Source organism: Nyctibius grandis, chromosome Z, assembly GCF_013368605.1.
Source record: "Nyctibius grandis isolate bNycGra1 chromosome Z, bNycGra1.pri, whole genome shotgun sequence".
NCBI classification, from domain to species: domain Eukaryota; kingdom Metazoa; phylum Chordata; class Aves; order Nyctibiiformes; family Nyctibiidae; genus Nyctibius; species Nyctibius grandis.
The window spans coordinates 98,773,084-98,799,734 of NC_090695.1; the positions used below are offsets into that span (position 1 = coordinate 98,773,084).

The window sequence follows — 26,651 nt, forward strand, 5'->3', positions numbered from 1 at the left end:
CGTGTTGCTTTGCTGCTTCTGGTTTGTGTGTTTTTTTGCTTCTGCGCAGGGAGTCCTGCCGCAGCCGGCGCCGAGTCCATGAGCACAATCCTGAGGTATCTTCTTCTTTGTGCAAACCCCGGGGGACGGGATGTCCGGGAGGGGACGGCTGTCCGAGAGGCCGGGGGAGGGCGGCGGGGCGGGGGGGTCGTGGATCGTTGTGCCCTTGTGCCCACGTAAGCCCTGAGGTTCGGGGGGCCCTGGCGCCCCTCACTCCAGCATGGCGTCCAGCTGGTCCGCCAGGTCGTCGAACATGCTGCCGATGTCGTCCAGGATGCTCACGGTGCTCTTCGACTCCACGGCCGAGCTGGGCGAGCGTCGGGGACAGGTCAGTGCCACGCACAGGACCACACGGTCCCCTCCTGCCCCGCTGTGCCCAGCACCGTGTCCCCAGTGTCACCTCCCCAGCGCTACTGCACGGTCGGGGCCATCCCAGCCCCGCGTCCCCACTGTCACCTCCCCAAGGCAACCCCCCCCATGCACCCACAAGCCCAGGTCCCCCAGCCCATGCTGCTCTGGCACGGTGTCCCCCAGTGCCACCTCCCCAACACAGCTCCAGCCACGGCCCCATGATGCTCCAACACTGTCCCCACAATGTCACCATGCTCCTGCCATGGCAGCACAGCCTGACCCCTGCCCGTGATGCTCACGGCCTCCCGACCCCCATCCCCGTGCAGCTCGGGGGCACAGCGCAGCCCCGTGCCCTCCCCGGGGACCACTGGCCACCCCTCGCCCTGCGCCTCCTTACTCTGCCGCCTGACTGTCCTCCTGCTTGATCTTCTCCTCCACAGCCTGCAGCGCAGCGGCCAGGGACGCGCTCGTCTCCTCCAGCTTCTGCTGCGCCAGCTCGGGGCCGCCGCTGTCGACGGAGGGGCCGGCGATGGCCGAGCGCGGCGGCTTCACCGGCACCTGCTGGGGCTGCGCGCCGGGCGAGAGGGGCTTGGCGGGGCTGGAGCAGAGCGAGGGCGGCGTGCTGGAGGGCTTGGCACCCGCGGCGCCCAGCTGCCGGGCGGGGGACGGGGCCGGCGTGGAGCTGGCGCTCACCGACTGGATGGCGGCGTGGGGCTTGGGGGGCTTGGGCGCCGTGGGGGGCGGCGCGGGCTTGGGGGACACCGGGGGCGGCGTGCCATGGACCCGCTTCACCTCTGCGGAGAGAACGGAGAGGGGCAGAGGGTGGCGGGGACAGCCGGGACCCCCGGCGTCCGCCCCGGGGAGCTCCCGTCCCGGGGGGCTGGCAGGGCACCTACCTGGGCTACCGGGGCTCGGGATGGGCACCTTTTTGGGGACGGGCGCCAGCGGCCCGGGCACCTTCTGGGGCGGCTGCGTCAGCACGGGCTTGGGGGACACCGGCGGCTTGAAGGGCTTCTTGGGCTCGGCGGGCGGCGGGGCGTAGTCGGGGCCATCGGGGCGGGCGGCGGGCGGCGTGGGGGGCTCAGCCCCGCTCAGCTCGGAGGCCGGCCGCCGCTTGACGGTGCCGGTGCCGTTCTGGTAGACGGCGAGCGGGGCCGGCTCCAGCGCCGCGTCCTTGTCCTTGGCCTTGGGCCGGCGCTTGACGGTGTCGGACTCGGTGAGGACGAAGCGGACGCCGTCCTGCTGGCTCTGCCGGGCCCGGATCCGCCGCTTGAGCGTGGCGCTGGCCTCCACCTTGGCCAGCTCCCCGTGGCGGTGGGCTGGCGACAGCCCCTCGCCCAGCTCCCCCCGGGCCGGCCCCAGGGGTCGCGGCCGCTGCTTGATGGTGAGGTTGCCCTCCTCGGCGAAGGGGATGCCATCCGGGGAGCCGCCGCGCTCGACCCGCAGCCGCTCCCCGGGGCCGTCGGCGCCCGCCTCTGACCGCACGCTGTCGGCGCGCTCGCGGCGGGCGGCTGCCACCAGCCCGGTGACGGGGCCGCTGATGGTCCGGCGCCGGTTCACCACCTCCCCGTCCAGCCCGATGGCCTCCTTGTGCTTGACGGTGGCCAGGACGGTGGCCACACGGGCACGCTCGGGGCTGCCCGGGGGGGCCCCCGGCTGCAGGTAGTAGCTCTCAGGCGCCTTGACCGGCCCCGGCCCGCCGGCCCCGTGTGGCTTCTGCAGCGCCAGCGCCCGGGCCCCGCCGCCGATGGAGGACATCTCCAGCATGGCCGCGATGCTGCGCACGCTGCCCGCGCTGCCCGTGTCCACGCTGCCGCCCAGGTCGCTGGCCCGGCGCTGCTCCCGGCGGCTCTCCCCCTCGGCGGCGGGGGGCCCGGCGCCCGCCTCGCCCTCCCCCTCCTTGGGGAAGTCCTCGGCCATGCCGGCGCTGGAGATGGCGGAGCTGGAGCGCTTGGGGGGCGGCGGCGGGGGCCCCTTCTTCTTGGGGCGCACGGCGAAGGACTGGCTGCGGTTGACGTTCTTGTCGGCGCCGGCGGGCGCCCGCACCGAGTGGCTGCGGCCCACGCGCCGCTGGACGGTGGCGTAGGGCCCCGCGTCCGGCACCAGCAGCTCGTCCCGCTCCTGCTCGCTGTCGGAGGCGGCGTAGCGGTTCAGGCTGTGCGCCCGCTTCTTGGGCCGCCCCGGCTCCTCCTCGCCCTCGCCCGCCGGCGGCAGGCACAGCACGGGCACCGAGACGGGCAGGACGGGCACGCCCGGGGGTGCCCCCTCGCCCTCGGCAGGCTGCGGCAGGACGTAGGCGAAGCCGCGGTGGGTGGGCGACTGGGGCAGGGAGCGGGGCGACGCGGGGCGCTCGCCCGGCGGCAGCAGCTGCGGGGTTGGCTTCACCTTGGCGGTGGCGTGGGGCACTGGTGGGCCCTGCGGGGAGGGTGGCCGCGGCTTGCCGGGGGTCTGCGGTGGCGTCAGGTGGCCCCCGGCGGGCGGGAAGGGCTGCCGGGGCTTGCCGGGCACGGGGGGCACGCTGGCACGCTTCACGGGGTGGCCGTGCCGGGGTGGGCGCGCCTCCTTGGGTGGCGCGGGAGGGCCCTCACCGGCCCCCTCTGCCAGGTACTCCTGGCTCTTGGAGATGGCGGCGGCGGGGGGTGCCCGCGGGCCGTCCCCCAGCAGCTCCTGGGAGCTGCTCATCAGCCTGGCGCGGCCGCCCAGCGCCGGGGGCGAGCGGTAGCCGGGGGCCGGGGGGTTCGTCGTCTTCTCGGGGGGCTCCTCGGGGGCTTCGCCCGTCATGGCCACCTGCAGCTCGCTGCTGAGCTCGCTGTCCTGGAAGGTGCTCATCTTGGGCGACTGGCACTCGGGTGGCTCTGCCGGGGGGGACTCGATGGCCAGCACCTCCGGGCACGCCGCCGCCGCCGCCTTCCTCTTCAGTGTGCCTGGCTCGTACTTGCCCAGCTCGGCGCGCTGCAGCTCCGCCAGCTTCTTCACCGCCAGCATCAGCTTCTTCTGGTGGCCTGGGGACACCGCAGGGCATCAGTGGCACCGCCGGGGGCCGGGGCTGCCGCGGCCGGCGCTGGGGCACGGGACCTTACCCAGCTTGGTGATGCCGATCTCCTGCAGGTCCTCCCAGGTGATGTCGGTGATGAAGTCGATGTTCTCGTAGCCGTTCTCCACCAGCACCTTGTAGTACTGGGAGAGGCCGATCATGGAGAGCCACAGTGCCAGGTTGGCCTGGGGGGGGGACGCAGGGCACGGCTCAGTGCCGCTGGCAGCAGGGTCTGGCCCTGGCACCCCCGGCACCACAGCACCCACGCCACGCAGGTGACCCCATGTTACAGGGGGACAGCCCCAGGGGGTTCCCTGTGCCCCACAACCACCTGGGGCCATGCCCACCCCGCTCCCATGGGAAGCCCCTTGCCGTGCCCAGCCGATGGGGTATCAGGGGACACACGGTGCCATGTCCACGCGGTGGCAGCTGGCACCAGCCCGATGGCCCCTGAGCTGTCAGAGGGGACGTGGGCAGCTTCAGGAGCGCGGGATGCGGGTCCCATGTGGGAGCGATGAGCCAGCTCCCGCCCTCGCCCCCTCTGTGCCACTCTGGAGGGGACAAGGCAGAGGGGACCTTACCGGCTTGTACTCCGGCAGCCACTCAGGGATGCTGAGGTTGTTGATCTCAGAGGCGATCTTCTTCCTGTGCCCCGGCTTGGTCACACCGATGGCCGTGAGGTCCTGGGGCAGGGAGAGGGGGGGTCAGCACTGCCCCGCACCAGCCGTGCCCCCTCCCCGCGGCACCGGCGGGCTCCGGTGTCCCCACGGCCTCACCTCCGGCGTCATGCGGCTGATGGTGGTGATGTCGTAGCCGGCGTTGATGAAGTTGGGCGCGTAGAGCTGCAGCTGGAACTTGCAGAGCCACTGGTACACGGCCTCCGAGCTCTGCGGAGGGCACAGCATGGCTCGGGGCAGCCCTGGGGACGGGGACCCGCTGGCCCTGCCCGTGTCTGTCCCCACACCCATCCACGTGCCGGCAGGAGGCCCCAGGTGGGAGCTGGCACCGCAGAGGGGCTGTGTGGCCCCATGGCTCCAGGCACATCCCCTGGGGCATACGGGGAGGGCTGGTGCCGTGGAGCAGGGGGTGGCAGCCGCAGGGATGACCCGTGCCACTGGTTCACCCCCACAGCGGCCAGTACCCAGCGCCCTGCCAGCCTTGGTGACCATGACACTGGGCAGCTGAGTCACCCGTGGCTGCGGCTGTGTCCCCCCACCACACTCTGCCGTGGGGCACCCTGCACCCCCCGCTCACCTTCCCCTCCGACGGCGGCTCCATCTTCTTCAGCTGGGGCTCGGCGGGGGGCTGGGGGGCGTACGGGGAGCTGGCCACGCTCTGCGACCGAGACGAACCTGCCGGGGAGGCAGCGGTCAGGGGGGCCGGGGCCACCACCCCCGGGCTCGGGCCGAGCGAGGTGGGGAGCCGAGCCCCTGCCCCGGGTGGGCTGGCATGGCCACGGCCCCAGGTTGGCAGGGCCAGGGCGGGCACGGGAGAGCGACACAGCCCAGCACAGCCCGGAGCACCCCACGGTGCCCTGAACAGGGGGTCTGCTCCCCCGGGACGGGCAGGGGTGGTGCGGGGCACCGTGCCCGGCACTGCCAGACAGACCACAGCCGCTGTCACTGACCACTGGTGAGGCCGCCCGCGCTGGCACGGGGCTCTGCCGGCCACCCATGCGGGCACATGCAGCTCCCCGGGGCCACGGCGGCTCGTGCTGCTGCCCTCGCCCCCCACCCAGAGCCAGGCAAGCCCCCAGCCCAGCCAGGGGCCGGGGTGCCACAACACCCCCCACGTGAGCAGAGGGACCCAGCCGGACCCCTCCTCTGGAGCAGGTTTCCCTGGCTGCCACCTCCCCCAGGAGGGGTCCGAGACATCCTGCTGCCCAAAGCCCCCCCGGCCATGCCACCAACCCAGGACGGGGCTCACCCGCCTGCTGTGCCCCACAGCAACGGGCCTGGCTGGCACGAGCTGCCTCATCCCCGGGACCCCCACCCCGGCAGCCCCACTGTGCCCACCCGCCGGCTGGTGCCTTTGCCAGCCCGGGGGGGGGGGGTGACAAGGGCTGCCCAGAAATTTCTGCCTCGTTATTTCTGATCAGGACCAGCAAGAGCAGCCCCTTCCCCCCGCTGCCAACTGCACCCCCCTGCCCCATCTGTGTGTCTGTGTGTGTGTGTGTGTGTGTGTGCATCCCCCCTCCCTGCGTGCGCATCCTCCTGGCATCTGCATCCCGCTTGCGTGGGCGCCCTCCTCACATGTGCATCCCTCTGCCATGTGCATCTCCCTCAGCTCTGCAGCCCACTTGCGTGGGCATCTCTCCAGCATGTGCATCCCCCCCCGGCCCCCCCCCCGGTAACGTGCGCATCCCCCCAGCTCCGTGGGTGCATCCCCTGTCCTGGGTTTCCATCCCAGGTTCCCCCCCCTCCATGGGCATCTCCGCAGCCCGGGTCCCCCCTGCCACGTCCCCCCCCCCGTGTGCATCCTCCTCGCGTGGGCATCTCCCACCTGCCCCCCCCACCACGTGCCTCCCCCGCGGCGTGGGCACCCCCCGCAGCCCCCCGGTCGGTGCTGGCGGTGGTGGTGGTGGCGGGGGGGGGGACAGACCCCAGCTCAGGCTCCGGTGGGGCTGGCGGGGGCCGGGGAAGGGGAAGGGGCTGGGGAGGAGCGCTGCCAGCCCCCCCGCCCGCCCGCGCCGCCGCCCCCCGCCCCACGGACCCCCCCAACTAACCGAGGCAGGAGAAGGCCTGGCAGCAGCCGAAAGGCGACAGAGTCATTTTTTTACCCACACGTTTTTCCTTCTGGCGACGGGGGGGCCGCGGCAATAAAAAAAAGAGACAGATCCCGGGATCCACGGCACGCCCGCGGCAGGGCCAGGGGGGCTCCTGTGCCCGCTCCGGCGGCCGGCGGCACGCACCTGCGGCGGTGTCCTGCGCCTTGGCCGGCCCATCGCCCACGGCACACTCTTGCGCAGAAGCCTTCTGGGAAAGGACGGTTGCCAGCAGCTGAAAAACACCCCGGGAAGGAGGGGGGGAGAGCAGGCAGGAGTGAGGCGGGGGGGGGTGAGTGCCGTGGGTGCCGCGGTGGCCACCAGCTCGGGCGAGGGTGGGCAGGGAGGGGCGCAGCGGATCGGGGCTGCGGCGGGGAGAGCGGGAGCGGCACAGATGGTGCTTGGCAGGCGGCGGCACCGCGGCACTGTGGTACCCCGAATCCAGCCTGGTGCTCGCCCGGGCCAGGCTGCCAGCGCGGGCGGCAGGGCCCCCCCCGCCCGCCACACAGAGCCCCCACGGCCGCCAGCACGGTGCTCGGCTCAGGGGCACGCGGACCCCCGTGCCAGCCCGCTCTGGCACGGCACAGGATGCCAGGGGAGGTGGGCTCGTGGGTGCCTTGGCCTGGGGATGGGACATGCCAGGCTGCCGTGGGCACTGCCCGAAGCGTGGGGGGCACCGCACGGGCAGCAGCGGGCAGGGGCAGGGGGCAACATGCAGGCAGCAGCAGGCAGGGGCAGGGGGCAACATGCAGGCAGCAGCCCAGCAGGAGGGGACACGCTGGTGGTCACCATTGGGGACAGCTGTGGCCAGTGACACGCTGGGTGCCAGTAGGACCTCACAGCACCCGGCCGAGCATCAGCCCTGCAGGGGCCAGGGGCAGGTGCCAAGGCAGCAAACGCTGCCCCAGGGCAAGAGTGCTGGCACGGCCACCCTGGGGCTCACTTACCTTGACACCCTCGGAGCCGGCGTGCAGGGCATGTGCCCCGCTGCCCGTGCTCTGCCCGCTCCCCGAGCTGCGCCCAGAGGCCACGCTGCCCGTGCTGCCCAGGCTGCTGCGGTCACCACCTGCGTGGAGAGAGGAGATGCCACCAGGGCCCTGCCGGAGCCACCGCCACGTCCCGGTACGTGTCCCCCCACCCTGGGGACAGGGAGGGTCCCGGCAGCGCGCACCCACCTGCGAAGGGTTTCCGCAGCACCCAGATCTCCTCGGCGGGCGCCGATCCGCCCTGCGACGGCGAGAGGTGGGACGGGCTCACGTCGGCCCCGCGGGACCCTTGGTGGCAGAGCGGAGAGCAGCCGTCAGGCGCGCGTGGGCTTGCATCGAGTGACCCGTGGCTACCGCACGCAGCGAAAACCCCGCGGCGAAGGTGCCCAGGGATGCCAGCGCTGTCCCAAGGGGCCTGTCCCCCCCCAAGCAGCTGGCATGGGGTGACAGTGTCCAGCCCCAGGACCCCGTCCCCTGGCCAAGACAGTGCTGGCTGTGCCCCTGCACCCATCTTGGGGAGGATGCAGGGGCCTTGTGGGGCCAGGCACTGGGTGCTGAGCCCCCCACGCTCCCCAGGGAGCCCGCGGCAGCCGGCAGCACGTGGGTGACACAGCAGTGGGCGAGAGGACCCGGCCCTCCCGGCTGGGCATGGCTCGAGGGCACCCCCAAAGCGCAGCTCCCCCACCAGCTCACCCTGCTGCCCGCCTCGCCGGGTCCCGCTGGCACCAGGGCTGGCCGGGGCCGCCCAGCGCCGAGCCCGGGGTGTGAACCAGCGTCAGAGGAGATGGACAACGGCCCTGCGAGGCCAGCGCTGCCGCAGCCCCGCCACCAGCCACCGGGCACAGGGCATTGCCACCCCGCCACCAGCCACCGGCCACGGGGCATTGCCACCTGGCCACCAGCCACGGGGCATTGCCACCCCGCCACCAGCCACCGGCCACGGGGCATTGCCACCCCGCCGCCAGCCATGGGGCACAGGGCATTGCCACCCCGCCACCAGCCACCAGCCACGGGGAATTGCCACCCTGCCACCAGCCACCGGCCACGAGGCATTGCCACCCCGCCGCCAGCCACCGGCCACGAGGCATTGCCACCCTTGCCGCCAGCCACCAGCCACGGGGCATTGCCACCTGGCTGCCAGCCACCGGGACCCACCACCAGCCATGGGGCATTGCCACCCTGCCGCCAGCCATGGGGTACAGGGCATTGCCACCCCGCCGCCAGCCACGGGGCATTACCACCCCGTCACCAGCCACTGGGCACAGGGCATTGCCACCCTGCCACCAGCCACGGGGCATTGCCACCTGGCTGCCAGCCACCAGCCACGGGGCATTGCCACCCCGCCGCCAGCCACTGGGCACGGGGTATTGCCACCCTTGCCGCCAGCCACCGGGACCGGGGTATTGCCACCCTGCAGCCAGCCACCAGCCATGGGGCATTGCCACCCTGCCACCAGCCACCAGGCACAGGGCATTGCCACCCCGCCACCAGCCACAGGGCATTGTCACCCCACCACTAGTCACTGGGCACAGGGCATTGCCACCCCGCCACCGGCCACGCGGCATTGCCACCCCGCCACCAGCCATGGGGCATTGCCACCCGGCTGCCAGCCACCAGCCACGGGGCATTGCCACCCCACCGCCAGCCACTGGGCACGGGGTATTGCCACCCTTGCCGCCAGCCACCGGGACCGGGGCATTGCCACCCTGCAGCCAGCCACCAGCCATGGGGCATTGCCACCCCGCCACCAGCCACGGGGCATTGTCACCCCACCACCAGCCACTGGGCACAGGGCATTGCCACCCCGCCACCGGCCACGTGGCATTGCCACCCCGCCACCGGCCACAGGGCATTGCCACCCGGCTGCCAGCCACCAGGCACAAGCCGCGCACCGAGAAGCCCGCGCTGCCCAGCACCACCCGCTGTGCCACCGCCGCCAGAGCACCGGCAAAGACCCCTGGCAGCATCCCCCGTGGGCACGGCCCGGGCTGCACCCCTGCAAACCCCCGGCCAAGTGTCTGCGCTCTGGGCTCCCCCAACACATGCGCCTGCAGCACCCATCACCCGCCCGTGCTGCGGGGACGGTCCCTGTGGTGCAGCTGGGCACTGCCAGCGCTGAGCCGGCCCCGAGAGCATCCCACCCGGTGCCACAGCCCCGACCCGGTGAGAGCGGCTCACGGGGTGCCCGACACCCTGCGCTGCCCATCCCCGGCACAGAGCCTGGAGGGTGTTAGGGGGGTCCCCAGGCACCCGGACAGGGCGGGCAGAGTGGGGGCACCCCACAGCTGGGGACACCGCGGAGGTGGGATGCGTGGGCAGCGCTGGAGAGGGCGTGCAGGGGAGGGGGCCGATGGCACACGTGTGGCACAACCCCACACGCACGCCTGCACACGCCTGCGGGCAAACACCCCGTGCCAAGAGGCCGAGCAGCAAGAAAAGGCTCGAGACACACTTTAAAGGGACAAAGCGCTCCACGGCGAGCACGAAGCGCGCGGCGAACTACCTTGTGCGTCCCGCGGCCCGTCGGCACTGCTAGGGGAGAGCCTGCGGTAGCCAAAGGAACTGAAAAGAGTCTGATGGGGATGTGGAGGTGGAGGTGGAGGTGGAGGCAGGGAATGGAAGGCATGGGACGAGGCGTCACCGTTTAGCACAGCAGCCCCGTAAGCCGGGAGCGGGATCTTTTGGTACTGGTGGGGGATTGTTACAGTCTCCCATGAACCTGATAATAAAAAAAACATAACAAGAGACAAAATGAAAAGGATCAAAATAATAAGAGACACGCTCGGCACCAGCAAAACACAAAAGAAAAGGGGGAAAAAAAAAAAAGCAGCAAACAAAAAAAAGTGACTAAAGGAACGTGGAGAAGGCAGAACCGAGAGCCAGGCGATGCGGAGCCGAGGAGCAGCAGCGGGAGCTCAGCACGGGGCCTGGCAGCAGGGTACGGCCCGTGGGCACGGCCCGCAGACCCCCCACGGGCACCGGGGCAGCAGCAGCTTGTGGGGCTCCCGTAGCCGCGCTGCCCCGCAAAGGCACCCCGGGAGGAGGGGGCTGCAGGCACGGCTGGGCGGGGGGCTGCACCGCCAGCACCCCCCGTGCCCGGCCAGCCAAGGCCTGGCGCAGCCACCGCCTGTGCCCCACGCCCCGGCCCCACCCCACGGGCTGCACCGATGGGATGGCAACGGAACCCCCCACCCTGGCAAACGCTGCCGCGTCCCGGGGGCCACGGACCTCATCCCCGTGGTGCCAGCATGTGACCCACACCAGGACGGTGGCCTTGCCCCCGCCCGGCCGGCCCGTGGCACCTCTGTGGCCGGTGCAGCCATGCCCGGCGGCTGGCAGGCCCTTGTGCCACCGCTCCCCTGGGACCCGTCCAAGTGCCGCCATTCCCTGCCCGTGCCCCCCCAGAACTGGGTAGTGTGTGGCTGCAGGGGGAGCAAGCCAGCCCACGTGGGACCCTTCAATGCTGCCCGCAGGGCACCGGCCCCAGTGCGCTGCTCGGGGCAGCGGGCACAGCCATGGGCCACCCGGGGGACCGCGCACCCCCCCAGGAGCCTATGGGCTGGGGACAGGGACAGGCGGCTGCAGGGCAGGGGAGCAGGGTCCGACCCCTGAGACAGCCCCTGGCCAGGCAGAGGGTCCCCGTGGGGCAGCGCTGGGTCCCTGGCACCGGTGCCCAGCGCCCTGCTCAGAGCCCTGGCCCCAGCGCTGCGCCGTGCCCCCCCCAGACCACAGGGACACCCCCAGCTCACCCCATGCATCCACCGCCCGGCACCGCAGACGCCTCCGACCCCCACCTGCACCGGGTGGGCTCCGACCCCACGGGCACAACAGGGGCAGTGACCCCGCACGCTCGATGGGGACACCGGCCCCACATGCATTATGGGGACACTGACCCCACATACTCACTGGGGACACCGGCCCCACATGCACAATGGGGACACCGGCCCCACATACTCACTGGGGACACCGGCCCCACATGCACAATGGGGACACCGACCCTACACACTTAGTGGGGACACTGGCCCCACATGCACAATGGGGACACCGGCCCCACATACTCACTGGGGACACTGGCCCCACATGCACAATGGGGACACCGACCCCACACACTCAAAGCCACTGTCCCCATGCCCACAGCGGGGACACCAACCCCACATGCACGACGGGGGCATGGCCCCAGCTTGGCTTCACCCCCCCGACCCCCTGGGCACCGCCAGACCGAACCGGGGCTCCCCGGGGCTGCGGGGCCGGGAGCAGCCCCGCGGGGGGAGGCAGGAGGTGGGGGATTATTTGCCTGTTCGTTTGCTTATTGCCTCGACGAGGCTGGAGGGGAAGTAGCCGACGCGGTCGTTGCCGGTGCGGTTGTCGTGGATGCAGCCCTTCCAGCGCCCGTCCGCGTGCTGCTCCAGCACCTGCGGGCAGGGCCCGGGTCAGGGGGGACGGCGTCCCCAGCGGGGTCCCCCCGTGCCCCCCCGGCCGCACTCACGGTGATGACGTCCCCGGCTTTCACGTTGAGGCTGGTCAGGTCGTAGTTGTTGCAATAGTCCTTGACGGCCCGGACCTGCAGCGCGGCGGAGGCGTCTGCGGGGACACAGCGGGGGGTCACCAGGTGCCCAGCACCCCCAGCCCCGCATCCCCCCAGCGCCAGCATATCCCCCTGAGCCCCCCTGGCCCCCCCCTACCCCGCAGCATCTGCTTGATCTCCTTGCTGGCCTGGCTGGTGGTGAACTGGTTGACGATGTCCAGAGCTGTCTGGTTGTAGGTGTTCCTGACGTGGGCGTTGATCCCGCTCTGCAACCGCACCGAGAGGGCTTGGGAGGAGGCTGCCCCCCGCCCCACGACCCCCCAGGACCCCCCGGGATGGAGGGCACCGCTTGCTGCCCTAGTGTGTCCCCTCCTGGGACCCCCACCCCACTCCCCACGAGAGGTGCACATGCTGCCCCGCAGCCCCCGGCCGCAGGGTCGCTCCCTCCCCACAGCCCCTCCCTGGGCTGGGGGTGTCGGGGGGGTCTGGGGAGGTCTGGGGGTGTCTGGGGGTGTCTCGGGGGGTCTGGGGGGGTCTGGGGGGGGTCCCTTACATCCAGCAGCAGCCGCACCACGTCCGTCTTGCCGCACAGGGCCGCCTCGTGCAGCGCCGTGCCCGCCTTGGTTTGCCGGTTGATGTCGATGCCAGCCTGCAGCAGGAGCCTGCGGGCAGCCGGCGGGGTCAGCGCGGTGGCAGAGGGGGGGGGACACCCACCGGCACTGCCCCCCCTGCCCACGGCACCCACCGGATGATGTCGATGTGGCCGTTCTTGGCGGCGAGGTGCAGGGGGCTGGTGCCGTTGGGGTCGGCGGCGTCCCCCGGCTTGGGCTCCAGCAGCGCCGCGCACATGTTGCTGTTCAGGAGCAGTTGGACCACCTGGCTCAGCAAACACACACGGAGCAGGGCTGCAAGGGCGGCTGCGGCCCCCCGGCCCCCCCCGCCAGTACCCGGAGGTCCCCCGCAGCGGTGGCACCATGGGTCCCCACTGCCACCCTCCTGGGGGCTGCCCCGTGCCCCCCCGGGCTGCTCCAGCTCCCCCACCCCAGGGACCTCACCGTGCCCCCCGTCCCCTCCCCTCCTTGCCCTGCAAGAACTTACCCCGACGCGGCCAAACTCACACGCCAGGTCCAGGGGGGTCTTGCCCGAGTTGTCCATGATGCAGGGGTTGGACTGGTGCTGCAGGAGCATCTCGGACTGCGGGGGAGGCAGAGCCCAGCTCGGCGAGGGCAGGGGCAGGGGGACGGGCACGGCCACCCGCCGCCACCGCCGCACCCCGCATACCACGTCGTAGTGCCCGTGCTGGGCTGCCAGGTGCAGGGGGATCTGGCCCTCGTCCGACGGGATGTTCACGGAGGAACCTGCTTTCAGCACCATCTTCATGGGCTCCTTCTTGCCTTGCCAAGCCGCGTAGTGCAGGGGCCGCATGCCTGCGGGCGGGCAGGACAGGGATGCCATCAGCCCCCCCCGGGCATGCTGACAGCCCCCCGGCACACCATGAGCCCCCCAGCATGCCACCAGCCCCCCTGGCATATCGTGAGCCCCCTGGCACGCCGACAGCCCCCCAGCACACTGACAGCCCCCCCCCAGAGCCTGCAGAGGGGTGCAGGGTGAGGGGGGGCTGCGCCAGGACCCCGGCACTCACCTTTGTTGTCCTTGATGTCCACCGCGGCCTGCGCCTCCAGCAGCAGCGAGATGAGCTCCGTGTTGCCGTTGAGCGCCGCATGGTGCAGAGCCGAGAACCTGGGGACCAGCCGCGGTGTCAGGGGACCCGCGTCCCGGTCCCCTCCACAGCCCCTCCGTGTCCCCGAGCTCCCCGGGCAGCCTCACCTCGGCATCCCCAGCCTGGTCCCGGCACCACGACCATGGGCACTGGCGCAGGGGGGTCCAGGCTGCCCGATGCCCCCTGCCCGGTGCCCGGCCTTGCCGTGGGGTAGGGAAGCCCCCTGCCCCGCTGTGCCGCCCCCCCGCTCTGCTCTCACAGCGCCTGGGACCGGCCGTACCGGGAGGCTCGGTGCTGGGAAGCAGCCCAGGAGCTGACCTACTTGCTGCTCCCGGCAGCGGCACCCTCCACACAGCTGTGCCCGTGCCCACCACCCCGCTGCTCCGGGCCCTGGTCACGCCCGGTGTCCCCGTCCCATCCCTGGGGCCACCCCGGTGTCACCGGAGCATGGAAACGGACTGCAGACCCCAGCGGGACCTGCCAGCCCCAGTGCCCCAGAGGCTGGCAGTGGGGTGGCGATCCCACTGCCCCACATCACCGGGACCCCCGGCTGAGGAGGGGACAGGGCCCCGCTGGGGAGCCCGCTCCGGCCACCACGTCACCGCGGAGCTGCTGCCTGCGCTGCCCCGGCGGGGAGCGATGTGAGCAGAGAGCTCACGCAGGAGGCCGATCCCCAACGTCCGCCTGGGAAACGGCAACGTTTTCCGCTCCAGCGCCCAGCTCGGATGCGCTCAAGATGGTGCAAATCACAGCCCTCCCCTGGGCTGCCTCGGGGTGTCCCCCGGCACGGCACCCCACGGCACGCACAGCCCTGCTCGTGGCACCCCAACGCGCGCACCCCCGGGCGCGGGGCCCCCACTCACCCGTCGGTGTCTTGGAAGTTGACGTTGACTTTTTTGGCCGATCCGAGGAGCTCTGGGAGGGAGGGAAGGGGACACGTTAGAGCAGGGCAGGAGGCAGCAGGGACCCAGGACGTGGCTGCAGCCCCGGGTTTCCCTCCCCTCCCAGGTTTTGGTTCCCCGCAGCCTGGACCAGGGTCCAGCCCGAGCCCATGGGCAGCTGCAGGCAGGGGGGCTCGGGGTGGGGGGTCCCTGCTGATGGCGGCAGAGCCCGAGTGACCCCCTGGCACCGGGGTCTCCATCCACTTGGGCTGTGGTGGCTTTGCCCGGGGTCCCCTCCCCGGCTCCTTTGCCCCGCTGGGGTGCTGGCATGGCCCCTGGGGCCGGGCTGCTTCGGCCCCAGCACGTCCCCCCGTCCCTGCAGCCCCCTGCCTGGCACTGCCCTGCTCCCACCCCACAGTGGGAATACAAACCACCTCGGGGCAATCCAATTAGCACCGCGAGGAAGGACGAAGCAGATTTACAGAAGATTTAACCAAAAAATGTCACTCAGGCTTTCCATGAGCCTGCTCTTCCTCGCAGCCCCCAGCACGGAGCCGGAGGAGGAGGGTGGCTGCAGCACGGCAGAGCCCCGGGCTGGGGACCCACGCAGCAGCCCCCATGCCCACCGCAGCAAGCCGGCACCGGCTCTGGCACCCAGTACCGGCTCCCCTCCACGCTCCATCAGCTGCCCGACAGCCCGAGCCGCAGGACGTTTGCTAACGACGACGCAGAGGACGGCTCCTCAACAGCCACAACCATCCGCCACCGTCCAGGTGCCCAGCCTCTCCTCCTGGCACACGGTGCCAGGGGGTGCTGGGGGACGGGAAGGGCACTGCGGGGTCCCCAGGGTGCAGGGAGGGACAGGGCACCACAGGGTCCCATGGGCGCAGGGAGGGACAGGGCACTGCGGGGTCCCCAAGGCGCAGGGAGGGATGGGGCACTGCAGGTCCCCCTGGGCACACAGGATGGGGCACCGTGGGGTCCCCGCAGCCAGCCCCCCTCGCCCTGGCAGCCCCCCTCGCCCTGGCAGCCCGTGCTGCCTGTGTGACACATAAACAAACCACTCAGCCAACAAACCCCCGTTGGGGACACCAGACCCTGGGAACAGCCCCCAGCACCCCACCCCTGCACTCCCCGGGGAAGGGTCGGGCACTGCTGGCGGGCAGAGCCCCGGCACCGGGACCGACCACGGCGGCCGGGTCCCCGCCAGGCTCCCCAACAAAGGTGCCATTCAGCGCCGGTGGAGAGGAGCCCAGCGCCGCTTCCGCTGCTGCCCGGCGCCAAGGGGCAGCTCCCAGGAGCGGGGGGGGCCGAGTCACCCCTCGGGGGGCACATGGCCGGCAGACAAAAGGAGCCAGCGGGCGCAGGAGCGGCACCGTGCCCGGCACTGGCTCCAGCCTCCGGCCCCGAGATGGGCCCCGCTCCGGTAACGGGTCCTCGCAGACGGACGGATGGTGCCTGGCCTTTCCCACAGGCTGCTCCCAGCGAGGGGCTGGGACGGGGCAATGCCCGGTGCTGGGCATCACGGTGACACCGACACCGTCACCGCTGCACCCCGCAGCGCCCAGCCCTGGGTACGCACCAGCAGCACCCGGCACCGGGCAGCCCGGCACCAGCCGAACGCACCGTAGCGGCGGATCTCTCCTCCCTGCACCTGCAGGAGAGGCTGTGCCTGCCAAAATCTGTTTAGCGCTTCCATCAGCGCCCGTGCCAAGTGCTTAGTCAGTGACTTCCAGCCGGGCAGCGGTTTGACTTTCGTTAAAGCCCTGGCAGCAGCCGCCAGCCTGCCGGTGTGCCCGTGCCGGGCTGCGGCGAGCGCGGGCCCCGGCGTGGCTTCACGGGCTGCCGGGAAAAGGTCCTGAGGTGCAACCCCGGTCTGATGGGGACCCCGGGGAGCAGCCGGGTGGTCCCACGTCCTCCTGGGGTGCAGCACCCCAGGGTGCCGCTGGCTGCCCAGCAGCATGGCGATGGTGGCACGGATGGTGGCACGGATGGCGGTGCAGTGGCTGGCACTCCCGCGGGGCCAGATGGTGGGAGCTGGAGTGGTGCTCGCGGTGCCCGGGGCAGGGGGAGCAGGATGGGTGCCCCGACACGCTGCCGGATCCGCAGCCCGCGGCCACCTCAGCCCCGCTGCCACCGTGAGGGATTTGCCACCTGTCTGGGGGCAGCGAGACGCGGAAGAGCTCGTTAACGGCTGGGAAGCACAAGGACAACTCCTGCACTAACGAGGGTGAGGGAAGGGAGCTGAGAGCGATGCCAATTAAAAATACCGGCCACAAAAGGAGCTGGGCACAGCGGGGAGGAGAGCAGGGCTCCCGCACGGCCACGCTGCCAGCGGGCACCCAGCACGTCCCTGGCTGTCCTCCTGCTGGGAACACCGGGGGGGGTGACGGCGAGGACCCAGCACCCCCAGCACCGTCCTGCCCTGCCCTGCCCGCGCAGGGGCCAATGCCAGGGCTCTGGGGCCCTTGCTCACACCACCTGAGCCCCACCAATGCCCTTGGGACACCCCAGTGTCCCCTCTTTGCTCCCCACAGGCTGCTCAGGCAACGGTGGCGCAACACGGGAGCGCAGGGCCCCCCTCGCCCCCCAGCCCCACGGCACGGCCCCCTCACAGCTCTTGCACCCCGCGAGCATCCTGAGGTGCCCGACGGTGCTGAGCGGGGTCGGGCAGGACCACATCACCGGGAGCCACAGCGTCTGCCACGGCCACGGCCGACAAGCAGCGTCTGCTGCGAGTAAACCCCGCGGTGGGGAGCCCAGCCAGCCGCTGCGCCCAGCGATGCCGTTACTTAAACACAAGGATCACAGAGGCTGAGTGCACGCTCGAATTCAGGCTCTGCGCACAGCCAGCTCCTCGCTGGCCCCGTCCTCCCCCGCCACGCGCCAGCCACCCCGCAGCAGCGATGGCCCCGGGTGGGCACGAGCCGGCCGCACGTGCAGGACCGGGTGGGCACGGGCGAGATGCCCTGCGTGACCCCAGGGTCTGGCTGTGCATCACCCTGACACCCTGCACCCCCGCACCGTGCCTGGCAGCGGCTCCGGGCATCCCAGTGCACATCGTGAGGAGACCCCCGTGCCCACCACAGCTCCGGGCATCCCGGTGCACGCCGCAGGGAGACCCCCGTGCCCACCACAGCTCCGGGCATCCCGGTGCCCGCTGGCTGCTCCAGCCCTGTCCCTGCACACGTGCCCAAGGCCATGGCCCCACACGGTGGGACTCCCCAGCACCTCCGGGGCTCCTCTCCCTCCCCAGCAGCGGGGCCGTGCGGTGCCCATCACCGTGCTCACGGTCCCCCAGCCGCAGCCAGCGCCGCGCCAGCAGCCATCGACCGGGGCACGGGGGCTCCCGGCCAAGCCCCCGCTGACGAAGCACATCTTCGCCCCGCTCCCCCCGGCAGCGCCGCGCCGGCTCGCGGGGAGGGCGGCTGCTGGGAGCAGATGGCTCCAGCCTCCGCTAAATCAACATCTACTTAATGAGGGGAAAGCCGTCGCTGCCCCCCCCCCCCAGCTCGGCGGTGAACGAGCCAGGGCACCCCCCCACCCCTCCCATCACCCCACTGCAGCAGCCCCCTCCCCTCCAGTCCCCCCATCCCTGCAGCGGGACCCCTGCGTGTCCCCCCACAAGCACTACGGGGACCCCCGGGACCCCCCAAGCAGGACGACCCCGAGCACCCCCAGGGAAGACACCGACGGCAAAGCCAAGGGCCTGTCAGGGGAGGAGGGGAGGACCCTGCAGCGGCCTCGCCGTGCGCTGCCGGATAAAGGAAGCATCCAAAATAGTTGCTCTTAATTATATCCTTGCTGACGAGCGCCACACAAACAACGGGGGCTGCAAGCGCTCGCTGCACGAGCGGCCCTGGCACCAGTGGCCTTATTCCTCGCAGCGGGGATGGGGTCCCTGCCATGGGGACCCCACGGAGGTGACGGTGGGGACGCTGGGGAGCCGGTCCTGGCCGCTGCCAGGCAGCGAAGGGCTTGTACCCCTGCAGCCAAGGTCACGGCCAGCGCTGAGGCCGGCGCGAGGCTCAGATGCTAATGAAGCCGTTATCATCTTCTGATCGATTCTGGCTGTATAAATAATGCAGCGGGAAGCTCGCGGGCCGCGTGGGAAGGGATTGCCTGGGGCACAGAGGTGGCAGGGATGGCACGGACCCACTGCTGCCCAGTGCCCACCACAGCTGGATACCCACTGCCCAGCACAGCTGGATATTCCAGTGTTCAGCACAGCTGGATAACAACTGCCCACCACAGCTAGACACCCATCACAGCCGGACACCCCAGTGTCCACCACAGCTGGATACCCCACTGCCTGGCACAGCTGGATACCCCAGTGCCCACCACAGCTGGATAACCACTGCCCATCACAGCTAGACACCCTAGTGCCCATCACAGCTGGATAACAACTGCCTGTCACAGCTGGACGCTCACTCCCATCACATCTGGACACCCCATCACCCATCACAGCTGGACACCCACAGCTGGGTGCCCCAGCATCCATCACAAACCATTCCCCAAGTCCCAAGGCGTTTTGGGAGCTGCTGGCCCCGTGCCCACGCACCTGCTGGCGCTCCGTGCCCGGCCCTCGTGCACGGAGCCTCCCCGGGGAGCAGAGAAATCCGCACTTCCAAATCAACCGGCCTTGGCAGCCTGAGTCACGGTGCTGCAGCAGCGCAGGGCTGTCCCCCGGGGCCAGGATGAAACAACTTAAATGCAGCTTTCAAGAGGCAGCGGGGACTCCGCTGAGATTTTTTTTTTTAAAAAAAAAAAAAAAGAAACTTCTCAATCCCAAGGGAGGACGAGGGTTTGGCACCAGGGGCTGCCGGGGATGGGTGACACAGGTGTACCCAAGGCAGAGCCGACCTGCTAAAAACCTGGGGCTGGAGCTGGCCAGGGGACCCAGCACCCCCCGGCGCCCACCAGCACCATGCCAGGGCCGCGGTGCCAGCGGCTGCCACGAGCATCCCCACTGTCCCTGCATCGCCGAGCCATATCCTCACCCGACCTTCGCTGCGTGGTGCCTGGTTTGGGGCTCAGCCACGCAGCCCCCAGCTCTGCAGACGCTCCCCATCAGCGCCCAGTTGCTGCCCGCAAACCCACCGACCCCCAAACAACACCCAGTGCCACGCGAAGGATGCCCGGGGACGCGGGGAAGCCGGCAGCAGGGATGAGCAGCGCAGTGACACATCAGCTCCAGCCCCGCAGGAGGGACACGGGGTGCCACGCTCAGCCCCGAGCATCACCCCAGCGCCGCCGCGCCCGGTGCCAGCCGTACGCCCACCCTCGTCTGCGTGGAAATGCGCGTTGGTGCCGCTACCACGGAGCCGTAACTGCCAGCCTGCTCCCCCCGCGAACAGGGAACTGGTAACACAGAGAGGCTGATGCCACGGTGGGGGACAGGACACGGCTGCTCGGGGTCACAGCCAGCCTACATCTGTCCGCATCCCAGCAAAGCTGGCACCGGGCACCCCCAGTGCCCGAGCAGAGGCTGCCCAGGGCAGGGAGCAGAGAGGGGCAGATGCTGGCACCACCTGCTTCCACCCCGGGGCAGGGGATCCAGCCTGGCCCTGTCCCCGTCCAGGGAGCCCTGGGCAGACCGACCCCAGCCCCGCTGGCCCACAGGGAGGAACAGCAGCGTTGGGTACCTTAAAGCATCGTTAACGAGTGACCAGTCGCTATCACCCGGCCTCCCACGAACCCAGCCGCAGCCCAGCCGTCGCTGGGAGGTGGTGGGGAGCTCCCCGGCGTGTGCCCGCGTGTGCGAGGGGGCAGCCCAGGTAAATAACCGGGCAACACGCAACGCTTCCACGCATGCCAGCGCGCCGTGCCCACCCACGCACCCCCCACGCTGCGATGGCTTCCTGGTGGTGCCTACGGGCAGGACGGCACGGTGATGGGCAGCTCTGCGGGCACACGGGCTGGCAGCTGGGTGCGGATGGGCAGCACGAGGACGTGCACCCAGGCGACGCCGTGCAACTGCCCTGAGCACCGGGAGCCTGGACGGAGGCGTCACACTGCTCCGGGGGCTAGCAGGAGCCATCCCAGTGGGACCACCTGCCAGGAGATGGGGCTCGGTCAGGAGCGGCGCACGCCGGAGCGGAGGCAGGCGGGAGGATGGTGCTGCGGAGCTGCACGGCGGCGAGGAGCGCGCCGCAAAGAGCCCAGCTGCAATGCAGGAGCGGGCAGGCGGCGGCTTTGTCTGCTCCAGCGGCGCCGGCAGCCACGGACCAAAACCTGCGGGGGCCTCGGCGCGGAGCCGGGCTGCCGGCGGCCACATCTGGAAGGGATCAGCCACCGCCGCGAGCCAGCCCCAGCACCGAGCCCCACGCCAGGCACTGCCGAAGCGGGCAGCGGAGAGGGCCCCGGGCACAGGGGTGGATGCACAGGGCAGATGCACACGCATGCACATGGATGCACGGGAGCACACAACGCACATGGATGCAGACGGGCACACGATGCACATGGGCACATGGATGCACATGGATGCATGGGGCACACAACATACATGGATGCGCAGGGCAGATGCGTGCACACGGATGCACACACATGCACACGGACACACACGGCTGCACACTGGCAGAGCAGCGCTGGTGCAGAGCAGCCAGCCGTGGTGCTCGGAGAAGCAGTGGCCAGGCTGTGCCCGTGGCAGCTGCTCGGGCACCAGCCCCAACCTACACCACCTCCAGCTGATACGGGCCGTGGCAGGGCACAGAGCCAGGGTGCCATCGGCCTGCTGCACCCCGGGGCACCCCAGCCCCACAACCACCTTGCTCCGCTCGGCTCTCACCAAGCGCTGGCAGTGACCTTGCCAGCAAGACCCAAGGAGAGCCAGGCAGGACCAGCATCGCCTCGCCAGCCGCTCTCCCACACCGCCCCAGCACCGTGCTCCCCTGGCCAGGTGGCCAGTGCCGGGCACCGGCACCCAGCACCAGCACCCATCCATCACGGGGCTGTCAGGCCGTGCTGAGGCCGGCGCTGCGTCCCCGGCTTCCCATTCCTCAGCCTGATTGCTCCTGTCGCTGCGGAGCCCGGCGTTAAACACCTCATTTTCTACTCCCGTATTGAGTTGGAAAATACTATTAACATTTCATTACGGCTTAAAGATCCCTCTCAGCCCGGCACGGAGAGCCAGCCCGCTGCGGGACCGCTCCTGCGCCGGGCAGAGGGGACCGGGAGGATGAGTCCCACATGTCCCAGATGCAGAACGGGATGGAAACCCGGGGCAGAGGTGGCCATCGACGCCATCTTGGCACGGCATGGCACGGCTCGGCACGGCACACCCACACATTCAAGCACCAGAGCCACGTGGTCCCGTCCACCGCTAACCCCACCGGCGACACCGCAGCTCCCACCCGCCATGTGCCCGGGGCCAACGTCCACCAAGGACCCACCGCTGCTCGGGCACCCACCCGTGCCCTGGCACAATGCCACGCAGCCGGCATTACCACCACGGGGCCAAGCACACCGAGCCAGGGAGGGGGCGGATGGCAGCCTTTCCCAGCAGCTGGGAAGGGGAGGGGAGGGTTAAAGGGAGCGCAGCGGAGCCGGGGAGAGGAGCCAAACGCCAGCCTGGCTACTGGAAACCGAGCTGGGCTGGCGGGGAAGGGGGTGGCTGTGGAGAGGGGCTTGGGGTGCCCGCAGCAGCCAGCCCTGCTGCACCACCAGCACCCTCGGGCACAGCATGGCCCTGCCACGTCCTGTGGCCGCTCCCTGGTCCTTGTGCGGGGAACAGCCGGTGCCAGCGGCCCCCGAGGAGCCCCGGGCATGAGGGGCCGCCCGCCGCCAGCAAAGGGCTAATTGGTGTCAGGCCAGGCGAACTTGGGACTGCCGTGAGGAAATCCAGGCCAGCGAGGGAGCCTCGAGCTGGGAGCGGAGCCACCGGCCCACGGCCCCGCTGCTCCTCGGTGGCGGTGGCCAACAGCATCCCCCGCGGGCAGGGACCCCGCGGCCGGCCCCGACGTGGGGCTGCGCTGGGGCAGAGGAGGGTTCGCACCCACAACTCCAGCCCAGCTGAGGAGAGAGGCAAGAAAATGTGAAATAACCGGGTGTCACGGCGGGCTGAGTACCAATCCCCCTCTGGAAGGAAACTTGGCACACGCCGGCCTGCGCCCGCCTGCCAAGTGCTGCTGGGAGCGAGGATTCACAGCCGGGACAGAAACCCCACAAAGAAGTTTATAAGGGACCCGCCGACACACCGCTAAGCACGGCAGCGGCAGGAGCTGCTCGGCCCCGACCGCCATCCCAAACAGCCCTCCAGCCCCACGGCTGGGATGCACCAACGTCGCCCCGTGCCAGCGCTGCCCCACGCGCCCCAGCCCATCCCCTTGGCGCTTTGCCCCTTAATCCGTGCCAAGGGGATCAGGGGGCCGCGGGAGCAGCACCCAGCCACGGGACGGGGGCAAGGGGGGCCCAGCACCCCTCTGCAGCCCCCTCAGCTCGGCCAAGCTGCCACAGGACCTGGCCCCGCAGCCCCTTCCTCACGCTCCAGACGTCCTGCCTGGCACCAATGGCTCCAGAGCCCCGCAGCACCCGGGGGCTCCGGTGTCCCGTTGGCACCCCCCTGCCTGGCCATCCCCCGCAGCGAGGGGGCTCCCCAAGTCCCGTGGCTGGGGAGCGGCAGCAGTTGCCACCTGGGCAAGTTCCCCGCGTTCCCAGAGGGTCGGGGAGAAGCGGGCAGCTCTGGCAGCCGCCGGCCACGCGTGTGCCCTGGGCACTGCACCACAATTGGATTTGCAGCTGCCCTGGCTTTTACTGCATGGAAATTGAATTGTAAAATGTCAAAGACATTTCCTAACTGCGCCATATTAGCCTGGTTTTATTAAATACTGTTATCAGAGGAGATTATTAATGCAATCAAACGTAGGCAAAAAGCCCCCAGAATTAACTGGCCGCCGCGCAGGAGGGCAGGAGGCAGCTGGCAAGGCCCTGCCCCGTGTCCCCACGGGGTCTGGCTCCTGTCCCCCGCTGCCCCCGCGAAGCAGCAATGCTGCCCAGCGGCTGCAGCTCCGCTCACACCCCGGGATGGGTCCCCACGGGGCGGCAGCACCCCAGAGGGGGGTGAGCCTGGGGGTGCTCGCTGAGCTTTGGGGCCAGGGCAGCACCAGTGGTGCCAGCGGGGCTGGGGTCTCTCCCCGGGAGGGCAGGACCTGCTCCCCATGCCTGCTCCCTGGCATCCCCCAAAACGCCGGGGCTGCTGCCAGCGACACGTGGGGCAGGACACAGAGCCCGGGGCAGGCAGCACCGCGGGAACGGGGCTCTCCCACCCAGGGTAGGGGCACCCCGAGAGCTGCCTGTGCCTCAGCACCCACATCCCTGGGCAGTGGGGCAGGCTGGGCCGGGTTACCCCGGCATAGCAGGGTGCAGGGGGTGCGGGGCTCCGTGCCCAGCTCCTGAGCCCAGCCAGGCAGTGTGGCTCACCCGGCCCCAGGCGTCCTGGAGGTACCCAGAGCTCCAGCGGCACACGAGGACACAAGCCCCAGTGGCAGCCTGGGGGACCAGGACGGCACCGAGGGTCAGACACGGGGCGAGCAACACAGCCCCACGGGACACAGCCCTGGCTCCCACCCTGCCACGCCGGGTGCTCGCCCTGGCACCGCAGGGCCACGTGCCGGGATGCTCCTTTGCCACACGAAGCTGCCGCACGTGGAAGCGCTTTGCAAAGCCCCCCAGCCCCGCGGGAGGAGAAGCCGGGGCGGAGGGGCCCGGCCCTGGGCTTGTGGTCCCTCCTGCAGCACCAGGGGTGCCACACAGAAGCCGTTCCCAAAGCGGACAAGCTGCTGGTGGCACCGGCCTGGCAGGGAAGGAGCCCACTCTACCACACCACGGCCGAGGAACCGCGGCTCCCCTGCGAGGTTCTGCTCCCCGGCATGGCCCAGCACAGCCCCATCTCCTGCTGCCCTGTGCCCCAGGTGCCCGGGCACGGACCCCACTGGGGATGCCCCGGGACCCCGTCCCGTCCCATGGTGCCGGGGAGCCAAGGGGAAAACGCCAAGTCACTACAATTCTTCGAGGTAGCACCAGGGAGGAGGGGACAGGGAGGGAAACAGTTTGCTGCCAAATCCCTGCATCTGATTTGCGTAACTTTCAGACAACCTCATCAATTATGGATGCCCGGGAAGCGAGCGCGGTGCGCGCTGCGGCCGGCCCGGGCCCCACAAACTCGTACTCCACACGCTAAATCGGGCCCCACGTCGCCATGGTAACCCGTGTTAATTCACGCAGGGATTTTTCAAAATCTCATTTATTAAACCCCACATGAATAGGATATTATCCAGATAACAGAGCTAAGTTACAAATCTTCCTTGGTGCCGCGCAGCGCGGGGAGCGCCGGAGGCACGCGTGGCAGAGGGGCTGGGGGGACATGGGGATGTCACGGCACGGGGACAGCCCCTGCTTCACGCTCTCCCACCCTCCCCCACCCCCCTCACGCACCCCAGCCCAGGAGCACCCACTGCCGCACACCCAGCCCTGCAGCCACGCAGGAGAGTTGGGGCGTGTGGGGAAACGGCACCAGAGCAGCCTGGCACCGGCGGGTCCGGCAGAGCTGGGGACGCGCAGCCCAGCCGGGGCATGGCACAAGCATCCAGGCCCACAGCAGGAATCTCCCCAACGCCAGGCTGGCCGGGCTTGGCCTCGCTGGGCATCCCTGGTCCCTCGCCCATGAGCCTGGCATGGGGGGCACCGCCGGCCCCCGCGGCCATCCCACCCAACAGTGCCCGGCGGCCGGAGGGCTCGGCAGCAGGAGATGCAGCAGAGCAGGGCTGGGAAGGAGAAGGATGCAGGAGGAGGTGGTGGCACTCCGGCACCGCTGGCCGTTGCCACAGCAACACCAGCTGTGCGCCCCGGTCAGCGGGGATTGGAGAGGGGTGTGCGGGGGACAGTGTTCGGCACAGGCCAGGCGGCGTCACCGTCCCCGCACGCCGCTGCGAGAGGCCACGGAAGCGGCAGCACCTGGAGCAGGTGGGGACGAAGGGGGCTCTGAGCTGGAGCCCCTCCTCTCCTCACACAGACCCTTGACAGCTACGATGGCACTGGGGACATGGGGTACACCACGCTGGCCCTGCACGACACCAGGACACAAGGGACACCATGCCAGCCCCGCACGGCACTGGGGATGTGGTGGACATCATGCCAGCCCTGCACTACAGCGGGGACACGGGGGATGCCACGCCAGCCCTGCTTGGCACCAGGACACGGGGGGCACCACGCTGGCCCTGCTCAGCCAGGAACAACCCTGCACAACCAGGGACAGGGGACACCGCACCAGCCCCGCACGGCTCCAGGGACACGGGGGTGCCCACGTTCGGGCCCCGCGGTGCAGTGGCGAAAGGGCTGCGTGCCCAGTGACCCGATGCCACGCGAGGGCTCCCCGTGGTCCCTGCCCGTGCCCAGGGACGGTCCCCGCGCACCAGGCCTGAAACCTGCGGCTGCATCAGCACCATGAATAATTCAGTCCCGGGTGGAACTGAACGCCTCGGCAGAGCAGTTAAATCATCGAGAGAGCAGATACTCCTGGAGCCACGCACACGTACACACACGGATACACACGCAGGGGCACACGCACACCCCCGCAGCCTCACGCCCGGACACACGGAGCCCGGTGCGCGCACGGAGCCGCGCGAAGGCAGCCGCAGCGACGCACGCGGGGAGCTACCCGCGGAGCGACATCCAAACACCCCCACGCGCAGCACCGCCAACCCAGCCACATCCAAACACCCATATGCCAGGGTACACACCGCGACACAAACACAGACACGCACCCAAACACACGCAGCGGGCACACGCAGATGTGTGCGGGCACCGGCACCTCCGGCGCACGCACGCACGGTGCCCGCACACGCAGATGCCCCCAGCTCTGCCCTGCCTGCCCGGCCGCAGCCCCCTGCCCAGGCCAAGTTCCCCCGGTGCACCGGCCCTGCTCCGGGAGCTCGGGAGCTGCAGGGCAAGGGCAGCCCGGCCGTGCCGGGGGTTGCACCGGGACCGGCGGGGGGATCCTGTGCACCCGCGCAGCGCCCGGGGATGCTCCGCCACCGCCGGTCCCACCCCCCCCCCGCCGGGCTGGGCCCCCCCCGGGGGTCCCCGGCACATCTAACGGCCGCGGAAGGGCCGGGGATGCCCCGGGGCCGGGCAGGGCGGCATCCCGGCCGGGCCCCGGGAGCAGCGGGTGGGATGCGGGCCCCGGGCCGCTGCTGCCATGCCGGTGCCCCCCCCCCCGCTTCGCAGCACCCCCGGCCCGGCCCCGCCGCCGCCGCACTCACTGGCTTTGCCGGGCTTGGGCCTCTGCAGCAGCTTCTGCACGGCCGCGACGTCCTCCGCCTTCACCGCCTGCACCAGCTCCTGGTCCTTGCCCAT

At 70.6% G+C, this 26,651-nt stretch overlaps 1 protein-coding gene across 1 annotated transcript; it reads right to left on the reverse strand.

Annotated features, from left to right (window-relative positions):
* Nucleotides 1-249: 249 nt before the first annotated feature.
* Nucleotides 250-26,651, reverse strand: CASKIN1 (CASK interacting protein 1). The gene is made up of 20 exons (XM_068423511.1): nt 26,558-26,651; nt 14,283-14,334; nt 13,342-13,439; nt 12,981-13,126; nt 12,798-12,893; nt 12,445-12,575; nt 12,253-12,361; nt 11,857-11,965; nt 11,661-11,755; nt 11,469-11,586; nt 7,364-7,462; nt 7,136-7,254; nt 6,310-6,423; nt 4,679-4,759; nt 4,201-4,311; nt 4,006-4,107; nt 3,471-3,609; nt 1,287-3,392; nt 788-1,184; nt 250-346 (listed from the first exon to the last, which is right to left on the reverse strand). The coding sequence occupies exons 1-20, from the start codon at nt 26,649-26,651 to the stop codon at nt 250-252; spliced, it is 4,413 nt and encodes a 1,470-aa protein (XP_068279612.1).